The 23,139-nt window shown below is 42.8% G+C and overlaps 1 protein-coding gene across 1 annotated transcript in view; it reads left to right on the forward strand.

Annotated features, from left to right (window-relative positions):
* FES (FES proto-oncogene, tyrosine kinase) overlaps nucleotides 1-23,139 on the forward strand; it is a 126,350-nt gene that overhangs the window by 61,835 nt on the left and 41,376 nt on the right. Inside the window, exons 3-5 of the mRNA XM_075858121.1 lie at nucleotides 13,982-14,155; nucleotides 19,681-19,777; nucleotides 22,727-22,910. Coding sequence (XP_075714236.1) covers nucleotides 13,982-14,155; nucleotides 19,681-19,777; nucleotides 22,727-22,910 — 455 coding nt within the window. The remainder of the gene's footprint in view (nucleotides 1-13,981; nucleotides 14,156-19,680; nucleotides 19,778-22,726; nucleotides 22,911-23,139) is intronic.

Raw genomic sequence — 23,139 nt, forward strand, 5'->3', positions numbered from 1 at the left:
CTCCGCTCACCTGATCAGGATGATGGGTGAGGGGTCTTGTTTTGACCCTTTAAAAATGGCATATCAAGAAATACAGTGTCAGAGCCCAGGATGTGCGACAACATTGCAGTTCTGTCCAACTTCAAGCTATTCTCTACAGCGGAATCTCTCACAAATCGAATTAGTAAGGGCCTGTTCACATCACCGTTCGCTTTCCGTTCCGGGGTTCCGTCTGAGGTTTCCGTCGGGTGAACCCCGCAACGGAAAGTGAAACCACAGCTTCCGTTTCAGTCACCATTGATATCAATGGTGACGGAAACATCATTAATGGTTTCCGTTCGTCACCATTCCGGCAGATTTCCGTTTTTCCGACGGAATCAAAAGCGCAGTCGACTCCGCTATTGATTCCGTCGTTAAAACGCAAAACCTACCAGAATGGTGACGAACGGAAATCATTAACGATGTTTCTGTCACCATTGATATCAATGGTGACTGAAACAGAAGCTGTGGTTTAACTGTCATTTTTATTATACCATTTTTGTAACCTATTAAAGCACTGTACTTGTGTATATTAAATCTCAAAATGAATAAGTTTGTTTCTGCTCTAAACCTACCTGCAACCTCGAAGAGGAAAAGTGTAACCGGTTTAAGGCTATTTGGACTTTGTGAACGTGTGCGTTACCAGGAGGAGGCTCTTGTCGGCCAAATACGGCAAGTGGTTGCAGGGTTTTGTGCGGATGTGTGGACTGGTTTTGCGGTGCACTTAACTCATTGGCCTGTTGCGATAGGCGTGTGTAAGGGTGAGAGTGGAAAAGTGGAATACCCCTTTACAGTAAGATCCAAGTCACGTGTGTGCCGTGAGTGATGTTCGTGACAATAGGAAACAATTCTGCTAATTCCTTGAGAAATGCTGATCCATTACTTGGGGGTCGATAGATGAGTAATATTGTCCCAATAATAGAATCATTATACTTGCTTGAAAAAAAATAAATGAAGGGGGCTGTCAAATAGTAAATGACATACGTGATTTTCTAGAGGACAGAATGGATAAAAAAATGTTTTTTTTTTGTTTTTTTTAATCCAGTTTGTATGCAAGCAGATCTACTAAGACTGATATTTCGCATGCCAGTCTCAAACAGAAGATCGTTGGAGTTAAATGTGCAAAATTTATTAAGAGGTGCACACCTCATAATAAATTTGGCGCATATTTAGCTGTCCTAAAAACACCAATCTCTGATCTACACCAATTTCTGACATGAATTATAGTAAATCTGTCAGACCAATGGTGCTTCTCCCATTTAACCCAACCCCCTTTCCTGCTACTTTTCAAAAGTGTCGAGAGGACTGAAAAATTGCAAATTTTAGCACAAATATGACAGCACCCCAATTTGCAACTTTTTACTGCCAGAAAACGGATATAAATCATTTAATAAATTCCCCTTAGTGTGTCTACAGAATCACAATATGGACATGTATGTATAGACAAGCATATAGTGTCCATTTAATGCAGTCCATGGGATCACGGCTCGGGGACCACATTGAAATGTAAAATGCAATAAGGTTTATACATACTTAACCCTTAAAGGAGTTGGCCCTTGAAAGACATGCATCGCCTTTCCACAGGATAGGTGTTAAATGTATGATCACTGTGTATCCGAACGCTGGGATCCCCACCGATCATGAGAATGAGGGTCCCGTGTCCCCCCACCCCCCACCCCCCCCCCCCCGTTTGAAGGGTGCAGTGGTCACATGTGCGCATTACTTCTCCATTTATTCTCTATTAGACTGACGTAGAGAGCAATCGATGTAGCTGTATGAGGGATTTTTGTGGGACGAGTTCTATTTTTCAATGGCACCATATTGTGGTACATATCATTTATTGATTCGCTTTTATAAAAAAAAATGGGGGGGGGGGTAAAAAAAAGCAGCAATTCCACTAATTGATTGGTGAACCAAGTCTAACAGTGGGGAGTTTCAGGTAAATGTTGCACTTTTTTTTTTATTATTCACTACTGAAAATGAATCGATGCATCACTTTTTGCTTAGTAGGTCATTAATTTTCATTCTTTTCTGGAATTTCCAGAATGGATTGATTTGTCTTATTTAAACAAATGCTTGTCTGCCGGCTGATTGCATCTTTTATGTGGCAGTAAAAAGCAGTTTTGTTGGTAGCACACCTCCCCGTGTAAACAGGGTATATTCTGCCATCAATGATGTGAGCTATATAAGAACAAACAATCTCATTCTTCTCCACATAGTATTTTTGCTACTTGAAAATGGAGCTAAACAAGCACCGATCGACGTGCTGTATCTTCGATTTCCATTCATTTATTAGTAGAAATCTGCCGGTCCCAAAGGACCCTAAAGGTCGTTTCACAAGGCCAGATATCGTCCATGCTTGACAACCTTTAACGGGCGCCGATCAACAATGCAACTTGTTAATTGGCGCTTGTATGTTCTATTCACAAGAAGCAACAATTGTTAAGTATGGGGACGAACGATCGTTGCTAAGATTGTTCGCCCCAATACATTTGCATCAGGTCAGCAGCACACCTGTTTACAGAGGGAGATTTGCTGTTGACTAGCAACATTTTTTTTGCCACATAAAAGATTCAATCAACCGATGAAGGAGTGTTTGCTTGTATATTGGCTGATCTTTGCCCTGGGTGATGATCGGGAATGAGCGTTTGTACAAAAGGGCCTTAAAGAGGATCTGTCACTAGTTTATTAATGCCCTATGTCCTAGCTAATCTAATAGGCGCTGTCACACTGATAATGCTAGTGCAAATTGTGTCCCAAATTGTTTATTATTTTAAAAGTTATAAGATTTTTTCTAAATATAGAAATGAGGCTATACTAGCCAACTGGGTGTCAACACCAGTGATTCCCCTGAGGTGGAGCTACTTCACAGCCTCTGATGCTGTCCTATCAGCATGAAGCTGCTTCACACAGCATGAGAGAATTAAAACAGACATATCTCCGGCTGTGGACAACCTAGAACAGTGGTTCTGTTGGCATATGAAAGATGAGATTCTAATCTTTCATATGCCATACCTGTGAAACAACCGGAAAAATCACCAGTTGAAAACACAGTTGGGAATGCAAGCTGTATGTTTTAGCTGGTAAAATCTCCGGTTGCTTCACAGCTAGAACTGCGATCCTAGTGGCATATGAAAGACTACAATCTTATCTTTCATATGCCACCAGAACCACTGCTCCAGGTATGGCTATTTTAAATGATCCCCCTTCCCTCTAGCCTCAGCCTCTCACACTGTGTGTGAAGAAGCTTCATGCTGATAGGACAGAATCAGAGTCTGTGAGGTACAGCCAGTGGCGTAACTACCGCCGTAGCAGCAGTAGCGGCTGCTACGGGGCCCACGGCATGAGGGGGACCGTGTCGCCCGCCGGCACGGGCCCCCACCATGGCCGGAGGCTCCGCTAGCAGCCGCTATGGCTGCTACAGCGGGACGCCACTGAACACTACGGCAGAGCAGGGAGGTATCTCCCCGCTCTGCCATTAACTGGTTCCCGACCGCTGGCTGTATTTTTACGGCCAGCGGTCAGGGACGGGTCCTTAAAACCCGAGCCATAGACTTTCTACGGCTCGGGTTTTAACTTGCTGCCCGCGCGATCGGGCAGCTGAATGTCGGGTCTCCGGCTGTCAGTCACTGCCGGGGACCCTGAGGAGAGGATAGAAGCAGCTTTCGCTGCTTCTGTCTTCTCTGATCACTTGTACACAGCGCTGAATGTGCGCTGTGTACAGGAATAGAGACAGCAGCAGCGGCGCTGTCTCTATTCCTCCCGGTGATCATGTGACTGGTCACATGATCGCCGGGTGCCGTTAGTGGCAGGCTGCTGCTGGGTCTAACTAGACCCAGCACAGCCCTATTAGTGACAATAGTCACTATGAGAGGGCTGATTTCCCCTGTAACTGGGGCTGCTGTGCAGCTCCAGTTACAGTGGAAAAACATGGTGTAAAAGAAAGAAAAAAAATATATAAAGTTCCCCAAAGGTCTTCTTTGACCTTTGGGGGACAGACCATAGTAATAAAAAAATAATAAAGTAAAGTGCAAAAAATTTTTTAATAATAAATACACAAAACACCCACCCCAAAAAAAACGTCCCCCCCGCCAATCATTGTTGTAACGCTAGCGCTGACCCAATTACCCTAATATAGACATGTAATATATAAAAATTTACGGTAGACAATGACGATCACAAATAAAAGGTCTATTTTAGGGTAAAACTATGTTATTACCAAAAAAAAAAAAATAGCTGAAATGTAAAAAAGTTTATTTTTTTACTATTATTTTCAAAGTTTATGAATAAAAATTCTGAAATAGCAAAAAAGGTGTGTAGAAAAAAGATTAAAAAAAGAAACCTGCATTGTCTACGGAAAAAACGTCGCAAAAATCACGTCGTTATCCCAACAAATAAAAATGTTATAGCCATTTAACTAACACGTGCTAAAAATGGCTAAACGGTGTCTGGTCCTGAAGGCGCAAAATAGAGCAAAAAGACATGTATCCCCCCCCCCCCTCTCCACAGGACATGTATCCCCTCTCCACAGGATCTCCACAGGACATGTATCCCCTCTCCACAGGACATGTATCCCCTCTCCACAGGACATGTATCCCCCTCTCCACAGGACATGTATCCCCTCTCCACAGGACATGTATCCCCTCTCCACAGGACATGTATCCCCTCTCCACAGGATCTCCACAGGACAGGGGATACATGTGTGATCGCTGGCATTGATAGGGAGAACGCGGGACTGAAAGTCCCCTGATGTTCTCCATCACAAACCTCGGACTTCCGGGGTCTGTGTCGGCAGTTCCATAGAAATGAATGGAGCGCCGGTCATGCTTATGCGCATGCGTGACCAGCGCTACTTTCATTTTTATTGAGCTGCGCAGACGCCGGAAGTCAGAGGTTTGTCATGGAGAAGTTCAGGGGACTTTCAGTCCCCCGTTCTCCCTATCGCTGCCAGTGATCACTCATGTATCCCCTATCCTGTGGAGATCCTGTGGAGAGGGGATACATGTATTTTGTAGGACACACTGTAGGTTGCATTTTTTTGGGAGGGGGGACGCTGTATGGCGTTCCCTACAGGGGGGGGTGGCTGTATGGCGTTCCCTATAGGGGGGGAGCTGTATGGCGTTCCCTACAGGGGGGGCTGTATGGCGTTCTCTACGGGGGGGGCTGTATGGCGTTCCCTACAGGGGAGGGCTGTATGGCGTTCTCTACAGGGAGGGCTGTATTGCGTTCTCTGCAGGGGGGCTGTATGGCGTTATCTACAGGGGGCTGTATGGCGTTATCTACAAGGGGATGTATGGCGCTATCTACAGAGGGGGGGCTGTATGGCGTTATCTACAGGGGGGCTGTAAAAAAGGCACTATCTACAAGGGGGGGGAGGTTGTGTGACACCCAGGGGAGGGGGGGCCCCAGTCAAAAGTTTGCTATGGGGCCCAGTCTTTCCTAGTTACGCCCCTGGGTACAGCTCAACCTCAGGAGAAGGTGTTGATGCCACGTATAGCCTCATTTGCATATTTAGAAAAAAAGCTCATAACTTTTAAAATAATAAAGGTTTTGGGACACAATTTGCACAAGCATTATCAGTGTGGCAGCGACTATTAGATTAGATAGGAGATTGTGCATTACTAAACTAGTGACAGATCCTCTTTAAGTGTAGAAAAAGGGAACAAACAAACCATAAATAAATACAAGATAAGTAAAGGGACTAGATAAGAACATGAGAATATTGTAGGAAGAAGTAAAGCAAAGAAAAAACAAATATATGATCCATACAAAAATTGTAAAGGTAAACTATCATGCACTTATACAGCACAAAATGGTAGAGATAAACGTGTGCAGTGACTGTGTGCATTGCATATCAGCTTTTTTGCCACGGTTTCCGCGGCGTTTTTCATCCACCGCCATTATAGCTAATTCAAGGGCCGCTGGCAAAAAACACCACGAAAAATGCTCAGTAATGAGCGCCGCAGGTTTTTTCTGCCTCCCATTGATTTTAACAGGAAGTCAGACACGGAACCACGGCAAAAAAAGAACATGCCGTTTTTTCCCCCGCGAGCGGCCAAGAGCCTCCCACTGAAATCAGTGGGGGGCGTTTTTGGCCATTTTTTTGTGCTGATTCCGACGTGTTTCCCGCGTCAAAATCAGCGCCAAAAAACTCTGTGGGAACAGGGCCTTAGAGAAAGGAAATGTGTTTTTCTGAGGCTGACGTGTGCTTAGAGGTGTGATCACTTCCCATAACCTAAACAGGCTTGAATTGACAGATGTAGATAATCATGCTAAGCTCTACTCCTAGAGAATGGAAAAACTGCATATGGTGCATCATGGGACCTTTGGTGACTCGTTCACATAAGGGAATTATTTTGAGATAATAGGTGCAGAAAATAAATCTGATTTTAATGGGGATGTAATGTTCCATCATCTTCACTCACAAATAATTGCTCAGACTGATGGAAGTCAAAAGGTCATAGCTCTTGCACTAATCCAATGATCAGTGAAGGTCCCGGTTAAAAGACCACCAGCACGTCTTATGACTTCTCTCAATGACGTATTAGAATATGTTTGACCCTTTAATTTCGTCCTTAATGACCAGTGTAATGTTCTCATTTTCTTTGTATTACAACAGTCATCACCTTTTATCACTGTATGAGGCCTTGTGTTTTTAGGCATAATTTTGGGGCACATTCTTATATTAATTTAATAATATTTAATTTATATTATGAGGGTAATGCAGAAAAAAGGTGATTTTGCTGTTCTGGCATTTACGTGACCCAAAAAAGGGGTTTAAAGCGTTGGGACTGACAGAATTGCGGCTGCCATCTCCCATGCAGGTCCTTACACAGTCTCTCCTTTCTCCTTTTTTGGAGATACATGTATGTAGTGTTGCGGAGAGAGGTTAAAGGTGCACATACTGTCACGATGCAGGGTGTGGATCCACTGGGCCGTACCGCGTAGCGGGATGGCAGCTGGCCAAACTGGTATAGTACAGAGTCTATAGTCCAGAAAGGGTACCGGTGGCAACTCGGACAGTAGCAAGGCAGGCTCGGCTGGGACTAGGCAGCAGGTACACGTCAGGCATGGAGTAGCAGAACACGACAACAGCTTCAGCACAGCACTTGACCAGGACAGCACGGCATACAGGATACAGGAAACACTTGGGAACTGGAAGACACTAGGAGACCATTTGCAAGACAAACTTTGGGTAACGAACAATGCTCAGGCAAAGAACAAGAGGGCAGAGCCCTTTTTATAGTCCAGTAGTAGCATTCTGGGCTTGATGCAGGCTTCCTGCAATTATGCGCGCACTGGCCCTTTAAGACCGTGCACGCATGGGCGCACGCGCCCTCCGGAGACAGTGTCGATTCCAGGAAGTGAGTGTCGGCGTCTCACATGAGGATGACGCTGCAGGGAACTCACATGTCCATGGCCGCGGCCGTCGAGGGGTAAGTCAGAACGATGGACCCCGGCCATAGACGTTACACATACCTTGTAAAGAAATATTGTTGGCAAACATGTTTTCATTATATTATAATCCACCTCTTCACCATGTACATGAATAGAGTTGCCATCTTTTTCCTTTGTTATTTGCCTTTTATATTTTTTATTATATGTTGCATTATTATTTTGTTAATAAGGAGATGCACTTAAAGAGTCTTTGTCACCAGTTTATAAGTGGCCTATCTCCTACATAATCTGATCGGCGCTGCAATGTAGATAACAACAGTGGTTTTTATTTTTAAAAATTATCATTTTTGAGCAAGTTATGAGCAATTTTAGATTTATGCTAATATGTTCCTTAATGACCAATTGGGCGTGCTTTTACTTTTTACCCCCTGGGCGTTGTACAGAGGAGTGTATGACGCTGACCAATCAGTGACTAATCAGTGTCCTACACTTCTCATTGTTCCAGCCCAGCTTCTTTCACTGCACAATCACACTGTGGAACAAAGTGTATGACGCTGATTGGTCACTGATTGGTCAGCGTCATACACTCCTCTGTACGACGGCCAGTTGGTAAAAAGTAAAAACACACCCAGTTGGTCATTAAGGAAAAATTAGCATAAATATAAAATTGCTCATAACTTGCTCAAAATGATAGTTTTTCAAAATAAAAACCACTGCTGTTATCTACATTACAGCGCCGATCACATTATGTAGGAGATAGGGAGACAGAGCCTCTTTAAAATGTCTGGAGCAATTCCTTTGAAAGCAAGGTGACCACTAACAGTGTAATGGGGTAGTCACCTTGATAGGGGAGCAGTGCAACCTCTTGTCTACAAATTGATGTAGGCACCAATAGTGCTGACCCCGTATTTTCCTGTGCGGTGAGTCATGTTGAAGCTTCTCTCAATCATTCAGAAAGCACTAAACACTCTTCTCAGAAGTTTCATAAACATTTTTTGAGTAGTAACATCAAAGTTCTTATGCCATCCGATGGCCCAGCAGGAATTCTCAACCAAGCTGCATGAGAATCCATGCATCTTTTAAATGGATCTTTAAATTAGTGTTTGTATGGACAGATATAAAGTGTATACATATACAGTAAGTTGGAGAACATTATTCTCTGATTTATGAAAGCTAGAATGTTTATGGTTATTGGTCCAGGTAACACATCTACTTCAACAATATAAGTGTGACTGAATGTTTAAAAAGTTCTCTAGTACATATCTAGGAAGTGATGAAAGAGGGGTGGAAAATATCTCTTGAGCAGTGGCAAATTAAGTAGGCCGTAGGCCCTGAGCTATTCCCCAAGCTTCAGCCCCCCTACACCATCACCGCTGTGCCGTGTGCTAGCATAACTGTGCTAGCTTTGAAAAATAGGTGTTATGATTCCCTTTGTCAAAGGGCTGCGTCCCAACATACTGACAGTCTCCAACCATCGGTGACAGCATCATATTGTGAGGGACACATCCTCCTGAATAGGGGATTGGTAACACCAATTTGTCTGTTAGTCCTGGACTACACAAAGACTATTTGTGGAATACAAGGATTTCCTATAATAGACATGTCAGGAGAGGTGGCAGATCCTCTATAAATCCAGTGACTCACAGGTGATATTTTCTCAGATTCTAGTCATTCCTTTTCTCTTTTCTTCTCCATCCGGTCCAGACCTCATGACGACTTCTCCCGGCCATGACCGATTTCTGCAGAACTTGACACTCAGATGTCTATAGCGCCTCACTTTTCCAACATTTCCACACCTATAAACGAAGAAAAAATTCTCATGGTGCCACACTCTATGCCCCTAAATATAATAGCAACATACACTGCCCCCCTGAATATTATAGTACCATACACTGCTCCCCTGAATATGCTACCATACTCTGTGTCCCTGAATATAATAGTACCATACACGGCGCCCCTGAATACAACTGTATAAAATACTGTAAACTAAAGCACCACACACACACACACACACACACACACACAGTGTCCCCTATCGAAGGTGCCACTCACAATGCGCTCTGTGGCTACTGCCACACAACCCTCTATAAATAGTGCCACACACCCCCATGTAGTTAGCGACACACCCGCCCTGTAGATAGTGACACACACCCCCCCTATAGATAGCGCCTCTCTTCCCCTGTAGATAATGAGACACACACCACAGTGCCAGACTCACCTGTCCCCATTCCAGCACCGTAATCTTCACCAGCAATGCATACCTGGTTTCTTCAGACCAGGCCTCATCCAGTGGAGTGACACAGGCAGTGTGATGATGTCATTGCGCCACCTGCATCACAGAAAAGCGTCAAATGGTGGGGAAGGGAACTGATTGTTCCCTTGCCTCACCAGTTCTGTCAATTGTATCCGCATCCAATTGAGTCCTATGTAAGGGATTTCCGTCCCTTGTCACAGGGGGCTTTCTGCTCCATACACAAAGCAGTTTTGTCGTGAAACTGTGATGTGGTTTTATTCTTTGGGTGGTGATGGGCCCCAGGTAGCCTTGGGCCCCGGGCGGCCGTCCTAAGCCGACCTATGGGGATCCTCTATAGGTTTGGAGTTATGAGCATTTGTGTGTGTGAGTTTACATGGAGGGAAGTTAGACTTTGTATTAGAGGTTTTTAAACTCTTTGTGTATGCAGTCTACTTTTCTTGGTAAAACAAAATAAATCATAGTGACAGACAGGGAAGATAAAACTGTTGTACCATTCTTTACAAGACTAACCAGTATTTAATTTGAGGGCATTACATAAAAGTGATTTGAAAGGTAAATCTGGTGCAGACAAGTTCATATTGTGAATGAAAATGAGCAACAGGTCATAGCGCAAGCATAAAATGCTTCATCTCTGTGTTACTTTGTAAAAATGATTGTCATTCTGGCAAGCATCACACAATGAAGTTTTTGGTTCCGTTTTTGGCTCAGTTTTTTGAGCCAAACACAGGAGTGGACACAAAAACAGGAGATGCAATAGTCTTTTCTTTTTATCTTTTCTTCCTTTTGGAACCATTTCTGGCTATGGCTCAAAGAACTGAGCCGAAAACTGCATCAAAACTGCATGTGATCCTCGCCTACAGGGATTTTGCCATCGTAGACATTTGGGAAATCGTTTTAATGTTCCAACTATTAACAATGGTTATCAATGATATGACTGTTAACTATGGTTCTTAATTATCTGATGATTATTATTATTATTTTTATTATTATGCAGTGTATATTCCTTATGAAGATTGTATGTCTAAGGCACTGAAATGTTACTTGCGTCCCATAGAAATCTGCTTGATAACAACATTAAGGGTATGTTCACACACGGCAGATTTGTTGCAGTAATTTCTGCGACTGTAAATCTGTTCCATACATGTAAATAGGGTTGTTACTGCAGCATGTGCATGATTTTTACAAAACCCATTCAGATTTATGGAACAGTCACAGAAATGTCTGCAACAAATCTACCATGTGTGAACATACCCATACTAATCAAGTTTCGAAATTCTTCACATTTGGTAATTGTTATTGGCCCCTTTAATATGAGAGACACCTCAGGTTCAGCTCCCGAGACCCCTTGGAAATAGTTTATTTTGCCAGAGGAAAATGTAGTTATCCATGTAATCTATGGACTGCTCGAGTCTGCTAGAACGAGAGCCGCCACTTATTAGCGGACCTCTGTCCTGACTCATAGGGCTTGTTTACACGGGCGTGTTATTCGTCCGTGCGTCGCGCGTGATTTTCACGCGTGTCGTACGGACCTATAATAGTCTATGGGGCCGTGCAGACAGTCCGTGAATTTTGTGCAACGTGAGTCCGTTGCAAAAAACTCACGACATGTTCTATATTTGTGCGCTGTTCGCGCATCACGCACCCATTGAAGTCAATGGGTGCGTGAAAATCACGCATGTCACACGGAAGCACTTCCGTGCGAATAGCGTGATTCGCTCAACAGCAGTGAAAAGGATGAATGAAAACAGAAAAGCACCACATGCTTTTCTGTTTACAAACATCCAAACTGAGTGTCATAATGATGGCGGCTGCGCGAAAATCACGCAGCCGCGCATCATATGGTGATGACACACGGAGCTGTTAAGTGCCTTTTGCGCACGCAAAACGCCGCGTTTTTTGCATGCGAAAAACGCACACGCTCGTGTAAACGAGGCCTTAGAGTGGGATCCGAACTGGGTGGCGTCACTCTTTGATATCCATATGCCCTAATAGAGCAAATGGAAAGGGGTGGTCCTGATGGAACAACTAATTCTCCAACAACCTGATAATGAAAAATATATTGTTTTCTGTTAGCAGCCATTTCAAACTGGGAAGGGGCCAACTGATATGTTCTTCAATGAGATTATTGTTGTTAGAAAAATGCCAGTCTGCATGACCATTATTTTGCCTCATATATATACAGTCCTAAGAACTTCCAGAAGCCATAGAGAATATGTAAATAATTTTAACATTTATAAGGGTATGTTGACACGTAGTAGCAAATTACGTCTGAAATTACGGAGCTGTTTTCAGGCGAAAACAGCTCCTCAATTTCAAAGGTTTTTGCAAGTACTCGCGTTTTTCGCGGCGTCCATAACGGACGTAATTGGAGCTGTTTTTCAATGGAGTCAATGAAAAACGGCTCCAAAAACATCCCAAGAAGTGTCCTGCACTTCTTTGACGCGGGAGTATTTTTACGCGCCGTCTTTTGACAGCGACTCGTAAAATTACACCTCGTCTGAACAGAACATCGTAAAACCTATTGCAAGCAATGGGCAGATGTTTGCAGACGTAATGGAGCCGTCTTTTCAGGCGTAATTCGAGGCGTAAAATGGCTGAATTACGTCTGAAAATAGGTCGTGTGAACATACCCTAAGACTGGGTTCACACAACCTATTTTCAGGCGTAAAGGAGGCGTTTTACGCCTCGAATTACGCCTGAAAACACGGCTCCAATACGTCGGCAAACATCTGGCCATTAATTTCAATGGGTTTGCCGATGTACTGTGCCGACGACCTGTAACTTTACACGTCGCTGTCAAAAGACGGCACGTAAAATAACAGCCTCGTCAAAGAAGTGCAGGACACTTCTTGGCACGTAATTGGAGCCGTTTTTCATTGAATCCAATGAAGAACAGCTCCAAATTACGTCCGTAATGGACGCCCCGCAAAACGCGAGTACGAGCAGTTACGTCTGAGATTCAGGAGCTGTTTTCTCCAGAAAACAGCTCCGTAATTTCAGACGTAAATGCAGTTATCGTGTGCACATACCCTTAGAGTCACAGTTTACTGTTCCTTTAAGAGAGTATGATTTAGGGCATGACCACACGTAGCGGAATTGCTCTGGAATTCCGCTGCGGACAGTCCGCAGCGGAAATCCGCAGCGGAAATCCGCAGCGTACACGTTTTTCCATTGCCTTCCACAGCTTTGTGGTTGGGTTCGTTTACACGTTGCGGACAATTCCGCTGCGTAGCATAGGCTGCGGAGCGGAATTTGGTGTCCGCAGCATACAATGGTTGTTGCGGACGTGTAGCGGACTTGTTGCGGACTCATTGCGGAATTTCTCCATTGACTTCAATGGAGAGTCAAAATTCCGCAATGAAGTCTGCAGATGTTATGTAGATGTTATGTGTGCTGCGGAGCGTATTGGTTTTACTAACATGACATTTCTTCATTCTGGCTGGACCTATGTATTTCTAGGTCTACAGCCAGACTGAGGAAGTCAATGGGACTCCTGTAATTACGGGTGACTACGTGTGTGCACCCGTAATTACGGGAGCGTTGCTAGGCGACATCAGTAAATAGTCACTGTCCAGGGTTCTGAAAGAGTTAAGCGATCGGCAGTAACTGTTTCTGCACCCTGGACAGTGCCTTCCGATCACAATATACATCAACCTGTAAAAAAAATAGAAGTTCATACTTACCGAGAACTCCCTGCTTCTTCCTCCAGTCCGGCTTCCCAGGATGACGTTTCAGTCCAAGTGACGGCTGCAGCCAATCACAGGCTGCAGCGGTCACATGGACTGCCGCGTCATCCAGGGAGGTCGGGCTGGATGTCGAAAGAGGGACGCGTCACCAAGACAACTGCCAGTAAGTATGAAATTCTTTTACTTTCACTAGGGAAAGTGCTGTCCCTTCTCTCTATCCTGCACTGATAGAGAGAAGGGAAAGTACTTTCACCTCAATACGCAACGGCTAGTCCGCATCAATTAAATGCCCATTTTGGGCAGAGCCGCAACAGAATCTGCAACGCAGATTCTGTGCGGCATTGATGCGGACAGTTGCGGAAGAAATCCGCCACGTCTGGGCATGCCCTTATAGGTCTTGTGACGCAGGGAGAGAGATAAAGTTGAGTGAAACGCAGATAGCATAGTAAGAACTGGATCATACAAAATTCAGGGAATTAATTAACCTTTGTTATACATTATGTTAATAATTGTAGCTACTATTCGTTATTGTAGTCTCAATTGTTTAATGCAAGTATTAAACCTGAATTTACTCACCTGTCCTCAATGTCCTTGTCATATTTTCCAAATTGTTTTGCCATCATAGGCTTGGTCTACAATGGTAACCCAGACAGAGAACTTGAGTCACATATTACGGAACCATTCAGACAATCTAAATTCCGGGCCTCTGAAGAAGCTCACTGATCTCATTCGGGAAAAACAGCAGCTGAAAAAGTCATATTCTGAACAGTGGCAACTTCTCAACCAGGATTATTTGAAGGTAACTTATTCCATGTGCTTGGAAATTCATGTCAATATATAGTCATAAATATTTGATGGTAGAAATGAATTTCCGTTGAGTGATTAGAGGGTTGGCATTTGTTGTGTAATATGTTGGCACCAGGAAAGGCCTGATCTAGAGGCTGAAAAACTAACATTGTTCCATTTTTAAGTGTGTTTCATAAGTCCTATGTATATATATAAAACGTTTGCCGTGTTCCTAATCATACAGGTTGCGACCACAGCCAGGATTTTCAGAAAGGGTAAATTGGCAGAATAGCAGTGAGAGCAGGCCGATACTTGAGTCATCATTATAACACAATTATGTTTTAATTAATTTCCTGACCTTAGGTGTAAAGTTGTATAATTCATTCATTATAGTTTGCTGTGATAGCCAGGAGTATTGGAGCAGACAAACCTATCCACTTGATTTCTAGCTATATAAGGCTAGGTCCACATCACGTTTTACCATCCTGTTAAAACGTCCTGTTTTTTTGTCATGTTAAGAAAAACGGATGTCAAACAAACTGGTGCAACAGGATGCCTATCCTGCATCCTGTTGCCATAGACTTGCATTGTACTGAAAAAGAGATCCGTCAGTATCCAGTTGTTCAATAAGACAGAAAACAAGTCATTCTCAATTTGTCTGTCCTGTTGAAAAAACAATTCCTGATGGAAACTTGTAAAACGTAGACATACTGAAACTTTTAACCATTACGAAAGCCGCATTGAAAACGTATGGATCCGTTAACGGATTTGTTTAAAAATGAAAAAAGCAGAAAAAAATCATACCGACGTTTAAATAGGATGCTCAAACGTGATGTGAAGCTAGACCAGGGGTGGGGAACCTTTTATCTGCCATGGGCCATTTGGATATTTATAACATTATTCGCGGGCCATACAAAATTATCAACTTAAAAATTAGCCTGCTATATATGGTCAAACATTGAATTAACTCACCACTAATATGATGGCTGGAACTGCTTCTCTTTGGTGAGGCGTGGAGGTTAGACGGTATTGATGATGTTGCTACTGCGTCAGTCAGTCTGCAGCGCAGTCGTCTCTTTTCAATGGTAAGTTTTGATAAGAACTCACAGCAGAAGTTGTTCTGACTTGCTTAAAGGGGTTTCCCATCAGGGACATTTATGACATATCCACAGGATATGTCATAAATGTCAGATAGATGCGGGTTCGACCTCTGGGATTCGCAACTATCTCTAAAACGAGGCCCATAAACCCTGTTCTACCTCTCCGTGTTCCGGCTGATTTCCAACCATGAAGAAGAAAACAGCGTAGTAGTGAATGGCAGTTACGGAAGCAGCGTAGCATGCGAGTTGCGCTGTTTCCGTAACTACTATTTAGTTCTAATGGACTTACGGAAAGAGCGTAGCACAGCAAGCTACGCTGTTTTCTTCTTCATGGTCGGAAATCACAAGCTTCAGCCACAACACAAAGAGGTAGAACGGTGTTTAGGGGCCCCGTTCTAGAGATAGATCTGGGACCCAGAGGTGGGACCCGCATCTATCGGACATTTGACATATACTGTGGATATATCATAAATGTCCTTGATGAAAAAAGTCACCTGGACCTCACTTCGAGTAAGTAGGGCAGGCGGACGGAGCCAAGGAGGGAATGACACGGCGGCAGCGGCGGTCAGAGTGAGGTCGGGGGCGTGCTGTGACGGGAGTGGACCAGTCCAGTCACCTGACCTCATGTCACTGACTTGAGGCAAGGTGACTGGACTTTGCTGGCCCAGGAGTGGACCAGTCCGGTCACCTGACTCAGGTAAGGTGACCAGGCTGGTCCACTCTTGGGCCGGCACGCACCGTTCTCACTCAGACCTCACTCATACAGGGTAACAAAGGGAAAAGAAAAAAGGGAAGGATGGAGGAGGAGGAAAAAGGGGAGGGTTAAGAGGCATGGGAGTACAGCCATTGACGCATGGTGGGGAAGTCACGAAAAGTCAACCAAAGCAACCAGGTGGAATACAAAACATCATTCTTATAATTTTGAATTGTAATTAGTACACCCATGTGAAGCAAGAAATGGAGTTATTCAATACACACTTCAATATATATCCAGTGGTACCCCACAGACAGACAGACAGTGGCACCCCACTGACTGACCTTCAGTGTCCAAAAGCTTCCAAAAGTGTCCTTCTTAAAAACAGATATGGAGCTGGGTAGAGGTGATAAGAGTGCAATCTCCTTAAAACAGGATGTAGAGCCAGAGGTGACAGTGTTGTAAAGGAAGTATACGACAATTCTGAATATCAGGACAAAGCCACCAGTTGTGACAATAGCCACCAGATGTGACAATAGGTACCACACGCTTGCTGACAATGGAAGCAATGAGCTGGAGTAGTGGGAAACATCTTATGGAACATGTCCGGACACCTCCACCTATACTTATCGTTCCTGGATGTGACTAAAAGAAGAAGACGAGTGATTGAGTGTATCAACTTTCCGCCATTCCTCTGTTGATATTTGCCGAACCAAATTGGTATCCTATTTCACTTTAGGATGTCACGTGCAGCTCTTAAATACCCCTAGACTAGAGAAACTGTCTCATGTGCATCAAGATGTGTTGCTTGCCTCAAGATGTTTCTCGATGACATGGTTTGTTTCTCCTTCGTCTCTGTTTTTTAAGACATAATAAAAATACCTAAATTAGAAAAATAAATAAAAAAACGGGCTGTGTCATTGTCATTTTACCGTTAAACATCATTTTGTTTTTAGGTCTCAAATCTATGATGATACATTTCTCAATATATATATATAGGAGTCAGAGCTCCAATAGCCTAATAACAGAGATCAAATTTCCCAGCTTCCCTCTACATCCACAGAGTTAGGGTCTTATTCACACGGACATGCCCATTTTGCGCACGCAAAAGGTCCGTGTGTCATCAGCATATGGTGCGCGGCTGCGTGATTTTCGCGCAGCCGGCATCATGATGACACTCTGGTTTTATGTTTACAAACAGAAAAGCACGTGGTGCTTTTCTGTTTTCATTCATTCTTTTTACTACTGTAGCGCGCAACACACGCGGCACCCGGAAGTGCTTCCATGTGCCGAGCGCGATTTGCACGCACCCATTGACTTCAATGGGTGCGTGCTGCACGAAACACGAGCAAATATAGGACATGTCATAAGTTTCACGCAGCGCACATACGCTGCGTGAAATTCACTCACAGTCTGAACGGCCCCATTCATTAACATAGGTCCGTGCGACGCGCGTGAAAATCACGTGTGTATCACGGACGTATTATACGTTCGTGTGAATAAGGCCTTAAATGATAAAATCCATTGTGGGGGTTGACTCCATAACCCCTCACCCACCTTTGTATGTGTAATGGTACTAAAAAAGGTAACCAGTCCAGCAAAAGCGCAGCCACTACCAGACTTGGTACTTGCTGACCGATTCAGCAAGAGGGGGTGAACTAGCCCTGCGACATCCCTGAAGCAACTAGGGCTCTGTTTAAATACAAAGAGGGGTAACGGGGAATACTCAAAAGCACTGAGCCAAACCAGGTAGCGAAATAATAAATAGCAAGGAGCCCAAAGTCAGGAGGGTTTATATAGAACAGATCTAATTCATTGATACGAGAGACTAGAGCAGCTCAATAGAATCTTCTCCCTGAACCCTCACCTGCCTTTCTGTCTAGCTTCAGGAGCTGAAAACGTGACAGTATAATTATGGCTCTACTCATGAATCTGTAATGACATTATTATTTTAAAATGTTAGCATTTATTGCTCACAGCCTTGTTAAATTCACATTGAGCTATGGAATTTGTGCCAACTCAAGTCCTAAAGAATTAGGTTTATTGGCCTCTATGCCTTATAACGGAAAACATTCATAGTGAACATCAAGAAAAGTATGCATGCATTAATTCATCTATGCAGAGTCCAAAACATTATTGTCATCCACAGACTAAATAATTGTATGACCCAATAATTGTTTCTTAATTTTTCTTTTGTACACGATGATAACATCATGATGTCAAGATGAAAACAAATTCAGCTTAGCTACATTTACTACAAATATGTGCACTCACTGTTGAAATATTCAGATTACATACTTGATGCCAGTGAAAAGTTTTGTAAACTTCTAGATTATAAAGTGACAACTTAGGCATGGTTTATTCTTCTTTATGTGGTTCCACCGCTAGCAGTTTTGTCTATAGTATATTGAATTACTGGCACATTACTGTCACGATGGGTGTGTGGACCCACTGGGCCGTACCGCCGTAGCGGGATAGCAGTTGACCAAACAGGATACCAAGGCAAAGTCTATAGTTCGAATAAGGGTACCTGTGGCAATACAGACAGTAGCGATGGCAGGTTCGGATGGGACCTTAGCAGCAGGCAGACACCAGGCGCGGTGAAATACAGCAGGCGTAGTATACGACACAACACGACTCCAACTCTCTATGGAACAGGAACAAGGTAGCACGGGATACAGGATACAGGTAGCAGGAACGGGAACACTGGGAACTGGAAAACACTAAGGGACCATTTGCAAAGACAAACACAGGTAAACACAACAACGTTCAGGCAATGAGTGAAGGGGCAGGGCCCTTCTTATAGTCCAGGGTGATCTGGGAGCAATCAGTCAAATCTAAAACATGTGTGTGCTAAGGTCCTTTAAGGCCAGGAATGAGCTCAAGTGCGCACCCTAGTGGTCACTGCAGGACAGGACGGCCGCATCTGCTGGCATCTCTGGGAGGAAAAGTCTGCAGGATGATAGGAGATTGCGGTCTGCGACCGCGGACGTTACGATTACAGCTTAACGCCTTGTCTTTGCTGTCAATGTGCTATGTGGCACTAGAGTTTGGAGGCAATATACGTAGTATGTGACTCCAGAGATAGTGTGAAGCCACTGTGGTACAGTTTAAATGACGGGTGGATGTATTAGCCTAGGTGTTATGATGTGGCAGTGATGTCTATACTGTACAAGAAGGGGCATTCTAAGGTTCAAAGAACAACAGAGAGATCAATTATCTCTAATCTGCATTATTGCATAGGACCATGATAAGCAACATGGGTTAAACAATTTGTCAATTTTGTATTAGTTTAGAAGGTGTAGTTAGGTTCAGCCAGTTCTTTTTTACCTGGATACAACTGATGAAAAAGTTGTGCACATGTCCAGCGTCCATGGCCGAACAGAAAAACGTTGCATGGAACGATTCCTTGTTCAGCTCAGGGAACTAAAAACAGATGCCACCGAACACAAAACTGTCCCCATAAGAAACTATGGAATTAATTGTATCATCAGTTTAAGGAGAGGAGAATGGAAGGCTGGATATATGTGAACAAGTCCTAAGACACCCACCTGAATGATTATTGGTCACTAATTCACAGTCAAATCAACTGTGATTAGAATCTAATTTGATTTTACAAAAAATATTGTTCCTTTTATAACACAATTAAGTAATACATTATATTCATAATGCAAGCCCAGAATAATTTTCATATTTTAAAAAAATCATTCTAACTATAATGCACTTCTTTATTTAATCCCATAGACAACCCAACATGAGACTGAAAACCTGAAGACACAGTATCGTAGTAAAGTAAAAGATACCATACAAGCCAAGAAAAAGTACCAGGAGGCAAATAAAGGTAATTATGCTGCTATTAACAAACTTTAAAAACCTATGAGATCTTTAAGATATGTATGCCAGATTTATTTTGGCTTCTCCCTTGTATGCATGCCAGAGTGAACAGAGCCAGCATCGGTAGATTGACTTCCCCTTTAGTGAATGAGGCTGCATTATTGACATTCATTCAGGATACAGATTGTATGTGTTTTTTTTTTATAGAATTGTAACAGTACAATCAGAACATATTCAATATAAAAAAAAATGTGACTGTCCACCTTTTTAATACCATTTCGTTTTTAGTTCCAAAATTCTCCACTATATGTATAGGTGTTGGACCTCTTTGTTTTTATACGGAGCTCTAATTCTCCTGCTATATGCAGTAAGCTCCAAAGCGACATGATACCATCTGCCACCATTGTGAACATCCGCCTGTCATTAAACAGGTGCACTTTATTGGATTATCTACCAGGTACCCTTAAAGAGGACTCGTCAGCTCTCCTGACGCGTCCGATGTAGAAATTATTTGCATTCCTAGTAAAATAACAATGATAGACCTTTTTTTCTTAGAACTCAGAATTTTTTGCTTATTTTATTATAGCATGAATCTGTTAAACTGCTATTCTCTGCCTTTATTATCTAGTATTATACCTTGCCTCAGTTATTCTTTTACTTTATTCACAAAAATGTAAAACCAAAACCAAGCATCAGATAGGATATTTATTTGTAGCCCCTAATTCTCTTCACATATTTTTTTCTGTCTTAGGGCTCATTCACATGAGCGTGAATCTCGTCCATGTGCTGTGCGGTAAAACAATGCACAGCACACGGACCCATTGATTTCAATGGGGCTATTCACACATGCGTGAGTTTTGACGCAGCGAGAGTCCGTAAAACTGACTGCATGTCCTATATTGGTGTGTTTTCATGCACCTAGCCGCTCATTTTAGTCTATGGGTGCATGAAAACCACGCACAGCACACAAATGCACATCCGTGTGCTGTCCGTGTTTTACGCATCAATTACATTGAAAAAAATAAAGAATTGCCTGCGAGTGTGTGAAAAACACATGCCACTCGCAAAGCACACTGATGCTAAACACAACTCACGCGGACGGATTTTACACGCATTTTTACGCACGTAAATCTGTCACTCTCGAGTGAATGTAGCTTTATACTACTAGCTTGATCAAACCTGTAATGAGCAATAGTCTAAAGTTTGATTTTACATTTACATAGGACTTCCAACTCCATTGTCCGGTTCTTATTGTAATGACTAGCACAGCAATTCCAGATTTTGGTTTACTGATGTTTGTTGTAGATTATACAGTCATGGCCAAAAGTTTTGATTCTGACGCAAATTTTGTTTTTCACAAAGTTTGCTATTTCAGTGCTTTTAGATCTTTTAGTCAGATGTTTGTATGTATACTGAAGTACAATTATAAGAATTTCATACGTTTTATCGACAAATACATCACGTTTATGCAAAGACTCAATATTTACAGTGTTGACCCTTCTTTTTCAAGACTTTGCCCTGGCATGCTGGATATCAGCTTCTTGCCAAATCGTGACTGATGGCATCCCATTCTTGCCTAATCAGTGCTTGGAGTTTGTCACAATTTCTGTGTTTTTTGTTTGTCCCTCCGCTTTTGGAGGATTGACCACAGGTTCTCAATGGGATTGAGATCTGGGGAGTTTTCTGGCCATGGACCCAAAATGTCAATGTTTTGTTCGCCGAGCCTCTTAATTATCACTTTTGCCTTGTGACATGGTGCTCCATCATGCTGGAAAAAGAATTGTTCATCACCAAATTGTTCCTGGATGGTTGGGAAAAGTTGCTTTCGGAGGATGTTTAGATACCATTATTTACTCATGGAAGTGTTCTCAGCCCAAATTGTGAGTGAGCTCCTCCCTTGGATAAAAAGCAACCTCACACATGAATGGTCTCAAGATTCTTTACAGCTGGCATGACACAAGACTCATGGTAGCGCTCAACTTTTTAAGTCTTAAGGGGGCTTCATCAGAGAAAATAACTTTACCCCAGTCCTCTGCAGTCCAATCCTTGTACTTCAGTCTGTCCTTGATGTTTTTCTTGGAGAGAAGTGCCCTCTTGACACCAGGCCATCCTCCAAAAGCCTTCTCCTCACTGTGTGTGCAGATGCACTGACACCTGCAAGCTGCCATTCCTGAGCAAGTTCTGCACTGGTGTTGAACTGATCCCATAGCTGAATCCTCTTTAGGAGACGGTCCTGGCATTTGCTGGATTTCTTGGGTACTTGAAGCCTTCTTCACAGCAATGGAACTTCTCATCAAAGTTCTTGATGATCCAATAAATGGTTTATATGGGGGCAATCTTGCAAGCAGCAATGTCCTTACAGCAGTAAAGCCCTTTTGATGCAAAGCACTGATGACTGCATGTGTTTTCTTGGAGGTAACCATGGTTAACAGAAGACAATGATTTCAAGCACCATCCCCCTTTTATTTTCATTTGTGCCCTGTATTGTGTATAGTATATGGGATCTTTTTCTCGCTCTACACATTTATTGCAGCAAGACTAATTTTACACAGTTACACAACACTACCTATTCAACTCTGTAGTGTTACATAGAAGAGCAATACTAGATAAGGGAGATGTTCAGAAATTATGTATTCAACTATTTCTACTTTATTGTATGACATATTGTATTCTGTTTTAAAAACTGCAGAACCGAACTTATCTCCAGTGTAGGAGACTAGAGATTGGCTTTGTAGTTGTGATCATAGGAAAAAAACGATCTACATTTTTTAGATTATCATATCAGAGAACAATATCCTACATCAAAAATAAACACAATCTGAAAGCTTTCATGTCCCATCAAGATGTAAGCGGTAAGAATTCTACTTTAAGGTTCAGATAAATGCAGACATCTTCATTTATGATGTGCTTTATCTTGCTGGTTATCATAAACTCTGTATGACTGTGTCTATTCCAGACAGAGATCGAGACAAAACTAAGGAGAAGTATGTGAAGAACACTTGGAAACTACAGACTCTCCACAACCAGTATATCTTGGCTATTAAAGCTGCTAAACTACACCAAGAGCACCACTACAGTCTGAGCCTGCCCAACTTACATGAGTCCATGCAGACCCTCCAGGAGAAGATGGTGTCCATCGTGTACGCATAACCCAACTCAAAACTTAGATGATTTCCTTGATTGTATAACCTGCATGATTTTTTCCTTTTTGAGTAATGTGTGTTGTCAATCTGATATATTTAGTGATAGTGTGTTTGTTGAGTTTTTCTTGTTGACACCATTTTTGGACTCTTGAATAGGCAGTATGTGTGAGTGGACCTTCAGATAGCTGTTGAAGAGGCCTCCTATAGAGAAATACACTATCAGTAT

This window comes from Rhinoderma darwinii, chromosome 3 (assembly GCF_050947455.1).
Source record: "Rhinoderma darwinii isolate aRhiDar2 chromosome 3, aRhiDar2.hap1, whole genome shotgun sequence".
In the NCBI taxonomy this organism is placed as follows: Eukaryota; Metazoa; Chordata; class Amphibia; order Anura; family Rhinodermatidae; genus Rhinoderma; species Rhinoderma darwinii.